This window comes from Myotis brandtii, unplaced genomic scaffold (genome assembly GCF_000412655.1).
Source record: "Myotis brandtii unplaced genomic scaffold, ASM41265v1 scaffold456, whole genome shotgun sequence".
Taxonomy (NCBI): Eukaryota; Metazoa; Chordata; class Mammalia; order Chiroptera; family Vespertilionidae; genus Myotis; species Myotis brandtii.
The window spans coordinates 3901205-3911254 of record NW_005367431.1 but is presented as its reverse complement, the minus strand read 5'-3'; the positions used below and the strand labels follow the sequence as shown (position 1 = coordinate 3911254).

Here is a 10050-nt window from a genome sequence, read left to right as displayed (position 1 = left end):
CATGTGCCAGATCCAGTGGTGAATGTGACAGGCACAGTCCCTGTTCTGGGGGACCCTTTGGTCCAGCTAGGGAGACACACTTGAAACCAGTAATTGCATAATAGTTCATTCATTTGTGATACGTGATGGGCGGCAGTATAGCATGGGAGTTACAAGTTTGGGTTTGACACAAAGACCCCAAATAGTCAAAGCAATCCTGAGGAAAAAAAGAACAAATCTGGAGGTACCACACTCCCTGATTTCAAACTATACTACAAAGCTATAGTAGTCGAAACAGTATAGTATTGGCAGAAAAAGACACACAGGAATAGAACTGAGAACCCAGAAATAAACCCACACATATACGGGCAACTAACTTATGACAAAGGAGCCAAGAATATGCAATGGGGAAAGTCTCTTCAGTAAATGGTGTTGGGAGAATTGGAAAGCCACATGCAAAAGAATAAAACTAGACTGCTATTTGACACCATAAGCAAAAATTAACTCCATATGGACTAAAGATGTGAACGTAAGCCCTGAAACAATGCACGGAAGAAAACATAGGCACTAAGCTTCTGGACCTTGGTCTCAGTGTTGCTTTTGTGAATTTGACCCCAAAGGCAAGGGAAACAAAAGCAACAATAAACAAATGGGATTACATCAAACTCAAAAGCTTCTGCACATCAAAAGCTATGAAACCATCAAAACGAGAAGGCAACCTACTGAATGAGAGATTTTTACAAATGATACTTACCATAAGGAATTAATATCCACAATATATAAAGAACTTACACAATTCAACAACAACAATCTGATTTTAAAATGGCAGAGGATTTAATAGACATTTTTCCAAGGAAGACATACAGAAGGCCAACATGCATGTGAAAAGATGCTCAACATCACTAATTATTAGGGAAATGCGAATCAAAACCACAATGAGATACCACCTCACACCTGTTAGAATGGTTATTATTAAAAGAGATAAGAAATAACAAGTGCTGGAGGGAATGTGAAGGAAAGGGAGCCCTCATGCACCATTGGGATGTAAATTAATGCAGCCACTCTGGAAAACAGTATGAAGTTTCCTTTAAATAGTAGGAGGGGATGAGGTAAGGGTAGGGAAAATTGGGGAAAAGGGGTTAAATATGTGGTAACAGAAGGAAACTAGATTTTTGGTGGTAAGCATGCAATCGAGTATACACATACTGAATTATAATGCTGTAGAGAGCTGTGAGAGCATTAAAGGGGTGTCTAGCTTAGCTGGGAGCCCCACCAAGCCCGCCCCAATCCCAGGGATACTGGGGCTTCTTGCCAGTAAGGGGAGCGGAAGGCCACAGGATGGAAGCCTGGGCCCGAGGCCGCCTGGGCCCGAGGCCGCCTGCACCGAGGCTGAGTGCCCCTCACACCCACCATTCTGCTGTGGCCACGGGGATTTGGCTGATCTCCCACCTGTAGCTTCTTCACTTGGACCCATTTCACAGCCCACTTGTCCTCCTGGGCACTTGTCCTCATTGGACTTGGTGCCCAAGGACAGGGAAGGTACCACTCTTGACCACGCTGGAAGGCTGGGCCTTTCCTGCTATGGGCCAGAGCCTCTCCCTTTTGGAGCTCATCATATCCTAGTTTTTAAAATCTGGGTGTGCACAAAACAAGTCAGAACACAATACCAGCTTCTGCTGGCAGAGGCCTCAGACGCAGGGACACTGTGGACCTTCTGTTTGACCTGAGAGAAGAGCGAGGAGGTGGCAGGAGACTTAAGTAGCAGCAGTTTCTGGGGCCTTGGAGTTCACCTCAGTGGGGGGATCCTGAATGGCCCCTGACCTCGGGGGTCTGCAATCTAACCAGGTAGAGAGGACCCAGAACCAGGCTTGGATTTGGAGGGATCTTCAGGGCACCGAATGTAACCTCCTGCCCAAAGGGGGAGCTCTTCTCTGAGGAGCCAGGCCCTCACCTTCGTATTGCTCCTAAGTGAATGTTTAACAGGGACCCGGACAACTGCATTACATAGTTGGGTAGCCAAATTGTACCTGGAAGGACAGACACAAAAGGGGTGCTAAAACATCCCTGGAAATCAGGACTCTGCACTGGGAAAATAGCACCCAGAGTAGAGGGGAAGCCTTCCTAAAGGTCTGGTGGGTGGGGGCCAAAACCTCTCTACTCCAGAATAGGTTACTCCCTCCACCAAACCACCAAAGCCCCTTGGTTAGTACGAGCACAGGGTCCAGAACAGTGTTCTTAGCTGTTGTAAACTCTCCCCCTTCCCGCAGAAGCACACGATACGCTGGGACCCCATTTCATCTCTCCATTGCTAGCATGTAGTCCAATGTGGTCCACATTCTAGGTGTTTGTTAAATGTAGATTTAAGGGCTTCTTCACATCCCTCAAACCTCTTGTCCACCGAGGCCACGCAACCACCATGTTCAAGTGCAAAAGCTTCAGGAAGAAGGGACAAGCCTTATTTTCCACTCAAACCAAAGGGAGTGGAGTGTGCTCCCAGGAGAGGCCCTGCTGGGAGAGAGGCACACGCTGAGGCCAGGGGAGAACCCATGGGCACCCACCATTCCTCCTTCCCCCCAAATTATATGCAAAGAATTTTGGAGTGGGAGGTAGTTAACTAACCTAGCTCAACCTTCTGTTTCATCCAGGAGAAAACCAGGCCCAGGACTAAGTGTCTCTCCAAGGTCAGAGTGAACAGAAAAGCAGGGCTTCTGACTTTGTGGGTAAGATGCACACCCTTTAGTCTGACATCATCGTCATGAGGTGGGAGCGGAGGACCACTTTCTGATACTGTCAGGGCCTCCGCGGCTGGTTGTAACTAAAAGGATCCAGCTTGATCCTTTTCTTGCGTTTCCCAGAGCGCTTTTCCCTTCTGAGCCCTACATAAACAAAAGCTTACTGCCATCTATAGGACACCTTGTATCATTACTCCGAATTTCTACCTTTGGGCCATCTTTATATCCCAGCTACTCAGAATTTGTTTTAAAGGTTCCACCATCTCACCCAGGCAAACCTCTAACACCTACTAAGTGCCAGAGACTGAGGATCCGAGTTCCTGCACACAAGCCTCACTTTGACCTCTACTTAGACATTGTCTGAACCCACTGTGTTACTAAACTACACTTGATCTTGTTCCTTTTGGCTCTACATGGCCATAACTCTTTAAATTCATTTTTATTTTGAATTCCTATAATTGATCATTTTGGTCTAAGTAAATATATCTCAGTTAAAGGTACACAAAAGCTGCATAATCATTTCTAATTCCAAGTATAAACTTAGCTTCACTCACTGGCCTCTGGACAAAAATAGTACTTTTTTATGAGTCGTGCTAAGTATGTACTAAGTAGTTCTAAGCGTGCTCTCTTTTCATATACCAACTCACTTAATCCTAACATAGAGGAAGACTGAGAGAAGCTGTTATCCTTCTAAGTTTGGTAAAACCCTCATCAAGATAAAGGCAGAGCGGCAGAGCACTCTCGGAGGCATGCAGCCCTGACTGCAGTATTAGCCCTCCTCACCATAGGTGCTGGCTCCCAAGAGCTGGTACACAGATGGCTGAGAAGCAAATAATCATATGGAATTAAGGCTCTTTCCCAAATACCCTGGGAAAGCTGCCAAAGGCTTTCCCTGAACTGAGAGGCAGTGCTCTGACAACAGTATCACACAGCCTCTGGATACAAGATGAAGTAACTGCCCATCTTAAGCAGCCAAGTCAAATGCTGCTCCCGGGAATGCGGTCCCTTTAATCACGTCACAGGAGTTGCTACAGGGGCACAGAAAGTTTTATGAATATTCCAATTCTTGAGTCATAGGTTCCATAGCAGTAAACGGTTAATATGCACCCCATCCCCAACTGTAACACCAAGCAAACTGTCAAATACCTTTAACTAGGATCTTAAGATTTCCTCTAAACTATTCTCTAGAACAGGGGTCCTCAAACTTTTTAAACAGGGGGCCAGTTCACTGTCCCTCAGACCGTTGGAGGGCCCGACTATAGTTTTAAAAAAAAACTATGAACAAATTCCTATACACACTGCACATATCTTATTTTGAAGTAAAAAAGCAAAACGGGAACAAATACCATATTTGTATTTGCATGTGGCCCACGGGCCGTAGTTTGAGGACCCCTGCTCTAGAAACATCATTTGTGGCTTGAAGTCTGCCTTTTTAACAGGGACACAGAAACAAAAAAACACTTGTTTGCAAATAAACATCAGAAAGACTATGTAACAGCTGATCTGGGCCACAGCATGACAACAAAGTGACGATTGTGGAAGAAGACAATGCAAACAACTCTGGTGCAAACGTCTCGGGGCAGAGAACTTGCAGGATGGGTACTCCCGCCAGCCCAAAGGCCCCACTCAGCACAAACAGAAGCTAGGAGGGTCTCCATCACTGGGCAACTTATTACCTGGGTCGAAATAAGTCACTGCCACTAACAGCACTGTGCAGTTTTATTAACCATTCAAGTACAGTAGCATCTGGTAAGATCGGGACAGAATTGGGATTTAAAAGTGAACAGATATTCAGCATCTAACAATTTAAAAGAAGCCACTACATACTCTTTTCACAAACATGTTTTCACAGAGCCAAAACAGTACTAGCCATTGACCCAGCACACCAAGTGTACTGAAGTAGAAAAGGTACAACAAGAAAAATAGCTACATTAGAAAGACCTCAACACTTTAGAAAAAGAGTAAAACACTTTCAGTTTCTCCCCTTTAACCCCTAAAACAACATCATACAATTTGGATCTACCTATGGTCCTACATCAGCTTCTAGAATATTTGTCAGGAGGGCAAAAAGAAAATGACACTGGCCAGTACAGTCTTTGGATATTTAGGAAGGGGAGGGGGAGAAAATCAGTTCTCAAAACAAATTAGTCAGCTTCAGTCTCATCAGCAGGATCTTTGGATTCTTTGTTCTTCCGCACTTCTTCAATGTGCTTGTCCTGTAAAGAAACAGTATTTATCATCAGTCAAATAAAGCAGCCTGCCAAGTCACGCAGCCTGAAGAGGCCCAACACAGTGTCAGTACATTTATTATATAAGTAATAATATTATAAATATAGTAGTCACCCATTTCCTCGGTTTTGCTTTTCATGGTTTCAGTTAGCTGTGGGCAACTGCAGTATGAAAATATTAAATGGAAAACTCCAGAAATAAACATTTCATAAAGTTTTAAATTATGTCGTTCTGAATGGCATGATGAATTCTCATGCTGTCTCGCTCGTCCTGCCGGGATAAAATCATCCCTTTGCCCAGCGTATTCACATTGTACTACCTGCCTGTTAAGTCATCTAGTAGCTGTCTCAGTTATCAAATCAATTGTCACGATATCACAGTATCTATGTTCACGTAACCCTTCTTTTACTTAATGACCTGAAAATACAAGAGTAGTAATGCTGGCAATTTGGATATGCCAAAGAGAAGCCGCAAACTGTATCACAGGCAAGTATGCACAGGAAAAAGCAGTGTATACATTCAGAGTTTGCTACTATCTGTGGTTTTAGGCATCCATTGGGGGTCTTGGAACACAGCCCACACAGATGAGGGAGGACTACTATATAATTATATTATGTGAATCACATAATTAAGAGTTCTAAGACATAATCTTCAAACTTCCTGGATCACCCGAGGAATCTAATGATTGAGCCTCCTACTGTTCTTCCAAAGAAAGTGCTATTATGCTGGAAATTGTTGAATATTCCATCTTATTTTTTTTTATTTAAAAAATATATTTTTATTTCAGAGAGGAAGGGAGAGGGAGAGAGAGAGAAATATCAATGATGAGAATCATTGATTAGCTGCCTTCCGCATGCCCCCTCCTGGGGATTGAGACCACAATCAGGCATGTTGCCCTTGACTGGAATCGAAACCTGGATCCTTCAGTCCTCAGGCTGATGCTCTACCCACTGAGCCAAAACGGCTAGGGCTATTCCATCTTATTTTAAAACAAGATACCTCTCATTTATGTTTTTATTTTATTTTATTTTTTTTTGGTAAAGAAGCATGAATTTATTAGGTCATCTGGAAAACCAGATGGGCTGAGCCCCAAAATGGCACCAGCGCAGGAAGGACACCTCTCATTTAACATGTTAAGCCCCCAAATTGATGACAAAGATGCCAAACACCTTTGATCAAGGCCATTGGTGGAAGCCAGTTCACTGGTACATGACCTTCCAGCCTCCTTCAGGGCGGAGACACCCACCTTCTCTCGCAAACGCTCCAGTTTGGCAGCCATCTGTGCCTCGCGGTTCTCCTTGTTGGCTTCCATTTTGTGGGTCAGCTTCTCCTCTGCCATTTTACTGAAGTTGTTGTTCTCTTCGATTGCTTTCTGAAGCACTTCCTTCTCGTGCTCTCGTTTCTCAGCAAGCTGCTTCAAGACCTCAGCTTCATGGGACTAAAGGCAGAACATGAGATCTCTTCAGATAACACTGAAGCCGGGCCCTGGATTATCTGTATCTAAATATTATGGAAATCATTTTCTAGTGTTTGTGTTTACTTTGGCAAACTGTTTGCTCAGAGAACCTTATCCAATTACTCCTTAAGGAAATCCTTATAAGATTTACTGCTTAATGGTATCAAGATGACTTGAGTGAGATGCACTTAAAAATGGAACTTTATTATAAAGAATTTTGTTAACTTCAAAGGCTATCCAGAGAAAATTAGCTCATTATAAAAAGTGTAACCATACTGATAAAATACATGAATGACAGAAATTTTAAGCCTCCAGATTACTATTTAAGCCAAAAGGGTTTCTGTCTCAAAGAAAAGCTTTCCTCTGTGGAAGCTGCACTAACTTCCAGACCCCGGAGCTTGACTACCATGGTGTGCCTCCTTCAACAGACTCCGAATAGCTTGTTACCAAACAGACTCCGATGTGTTTGGAAGCACTGACTTGCAGGAAAACGACAGAGCATCTGCCACTGGTTCTGTTAATTCTCTTTTGCAAAATCCCAATCAGACAGGAGTTTCCCTATATTTAGTCAGTCCCTATGTGAAGCACAGGCTAATGGCTACAGGGCCACGGTGGATTTCTCAATGCTTCTCTGTCCAGCTTTAGGCTGCATTTCTTCCATGAACACAAACGACAGAGGAGAGCAGGTAGGGGGCGATGCATCACTGCACACACTGCCATCTTCCTGGGGAAAGGCTTTGCAGTGTTGACAGTGGGCCAGTGTACGTGCATTCAACTGTGCTACAGAAGCTTAAAAAGGGGCCTATATGTGGACGTGTGTGGTTACATGTATTGGACTTAAGTTGAACTTGCTGTGTTGATGGGGGCAGGTTATTGCTTTACCCTTTTCTGATTTAGTTTCCCTAATTTCAAAATTAAACCCATTAACCCCAATCAGGGTTATTGGTAAGGGGGACTAAATGAGAATTTATGTAAAATTCTCAATTAATAGAATAATGTTGAATGGAAGGAAATATTCCAACATGTCAATGGTTATTTCTAGGAAGTAAGATAATAAATACTCAATTTCGTATTTATAAACTGCTGGGTTTCCCAATTTTTCTATAACAAGCATATTAATGCTTATTGATTTTTCTGATTAGTTATTTTTAAAGATGTCTACTTTAAATAGAATAGCTTACACAAGAGAAAAGCTGCCACAATACCAGAATGCCAGCTGAGCAACAAAATCACACTACTAGCAATTTAAAATGTTTTTTTCTTTTTCTTTCAACAAAATCACACTACTAGCAATTTAAAATGTTTTTTTTCTTTTTCTTTCTTTTTTTTATTGATTTCAGAAAGGAAGGGAGAGGGAAGAGAGAGACAGAAACATCAATGATAAGAGAGAATCATGGATCGGCTGCCTCCCACACGCCCCCCACTGGGGATTGAACCTAAAACCTGGGCATGTGCCCTGACCGGTAATCGAACCTGGGACCCTTCAGTTCGCAGGCTGATGCTCTATCCACCGAGCCAAACCAGCCAGGTCTGAAGTTTTTATTGTATAGTTCTCAAGGAAACAAAAACAAAAATACTACACAGGCACACACACAAATCAAAAGAAACCCCCAAAATCTAAAAAGACAGAAAAAGAGTCATCCACCAACAATTCCTTTTCAAAGAAAAAGCATGAGAAGCATGAACTCTGGTTTCACAGACCTGGGCTTGAATTCTGGCTCCAATACTGACTGGCTATATGACTTAGGAAATGACAACATTCTCAAGACCATTTTCTAAGCTTGGTATCTATCACCTACCCTTTGAGAGTCACTGTATTAAAAGAGAAAAATATAAGTAAAGAAGTTGGTGTATAATAGAAGCTCAATAAATGATGGTTGGTATTTTCTTCCAGCCACTGGCATTACGTAATTTTCACGTAATTATAACCACTGTCTGGCTACAATTCTGTTTTCCTCCTGTTGTGGAAATAAAACTGATTTGCCACATTACTTTAATAAATACCATTTTCTGTGAATTGTGATGTTTACCTTGCGTCTTTCTTCTGCAGCTTCTAATTTCTTCTGAATTTCCTCCAGGGAAAGATCCTTCTTCTTTGGAGGGGAAAGGGGGAATTCTGGGACGGATTCTTTTGATCGAGGGCTGAGAATCAGCTCAAAAGCCTGGCCTGAAGCACGCTTCTCCAATTCTTTCACCTGGATATCTGGATTTGATCATATTTATAATGTATTCAGAAAAATAGGGTTTTCCTATTCTAATAAACTGTTCTACAATTTTCTAAAAGCCAAATCAATGTAATGAATAGAATTAGGGCTAATGAAGCTGTGTTTGCAAGCAAGAAATTATGTAAATACCACGTCCCCAAAAAACAAAGTTCAGCATTTTCTGATTAATAAATACCATTCTGATATATCAGTATTTGACAATCACTTTCATGAACAAAAGAAAGACTTGTGCAAAACTCCACATTTTGCTTCAGAGCAAGCCAAATCGTCTAATAATGAAACAATTAATTACAAGCTCTTAGTACGTTCAAATGATAGCCATTTTTTCTTCTTTAATTATTCTCCGATTTATAAAATACATTTTTTATAAAACCAAAACACAGGTACCAAATTAATGGCTAAGACTTAAGCCACCTCCTATTCTTAAACCATAAGCCCATCACAATTTCCGTTTTCCCAAATCGTTTACCTACCAGAAGAAGCCATGGTGAACAGAAGACAAGAGCCTGGCAATATATTCTACACAATCCACTGGCAAGGAAAGCCCTGAAAATGATTTTCAAAAGCATGCAATCAATTTCTTTGCATTTCTATATGTCATCAATCCCTTGGGGACCTCAAATCACATCCACATAAATCAATGTCAGAAAAATCACTATCGTGGAATTAAATAAGACATCATTAACTAGAAATTATGGAAATCTCAAAAAATACCAACCATTGGGAAATTTCAACTGAATAGAACGTTGGTTGTAGTTCACTCAACAGTAAGACCGGAGCCATCTTAATAGTGCCTACAACTCATTGTGCAAATGAAATACCCACCCCTGCTTTGTCTATGTCTGCCATGGTGGAAAACAAAACGCCCAGGCTAATATTAGCCAGTAATGTTGAACTCCTATTGTTCTTGGGGCTTAAACTCCTTGTCCAACAGCGGGCAAAATTAGTTTTATGAATGTCTACGTTTTACATTCTATTTGCTGCCTTATGTCACGAAAAATTCTACATCCTATCTTGATTTTTTTAAGGTCATGATTCTTGTAGGCCCTACGCTAGTATCAAAAACCTAAGATTACAGGTCCCTACCGGCTGGAAATTAAAATCAGAGGCAGAGAAATGATCTAACATTATCAGAGCATTGAACGCAGCAGCGGACCCCAGGATAGGCGTGGCCCTAGCCCGAAAGCGGCCCCCGGCCAATCAGAACACGCTCAATGCTCCGGCCCCTGGCCCCGCCCCCTTCCTCCCCGCGCCTTTTCGAATCCGAACTCACAACACCCAGGAGCCCGCGAGCGTGGAAAGGGGAGGGGTGGGCGGGACTAACGGTCCTATCGGATAACTCCGCCCACCCCAGGCTTCTCCCCGTGGACGCCCCCCCACTCCCGCCAAAATCACCTTGAAGCCACCCCCCACCCAGCCGCGGCTCGGG

At 42.7% G+C, this 10050-nt stretch overlaps 1 protein-coding gene across 3 annotated transcripts in view; it reads right to left on the bottom strand.

Moving 5' to 3' along the window:
* Positions 1-4412: 4412 nt before the first annotated feature.
* The window catches only part of STMN1 (stathmin 1), a 6271-nt gene continuing 633 nt past the window's right edge, over positions 4413-10050 (bottom strand). The window contains exons 1-5 of one of the 3 annotated variants that reach the window (XM_005875169.2): positions 9708-9728; positions 9095-9167; positions 8427-8599; positions 6187-6378; positions 4413-4927 (exon numbers count right to left, since the gene is read on the bottom strand). In XM_005875169.2, coding sequence (XP_005875231.1) covers positions 4856-4927; positions 6187-6378; positions 8427-8599; positions 9095-9107 — 450 coding nt within the window. In that variant the 5' untranslated portion in view covers positions 9108-9167; positions 9708-9728 and the 3' untranslated portion in view covers positions 4413-4855. Of the gene's footprint in view, positions 4928-6186; positions 6379-8426; positions 8600-9094; positions 9168-9339; positions 9364-9707; positions 9729-10050 lie in introns of those variants that run through there. The other 2 variants (XM_005875168.2, XM_005875167.2) reach the window with 2 other exon arrangements.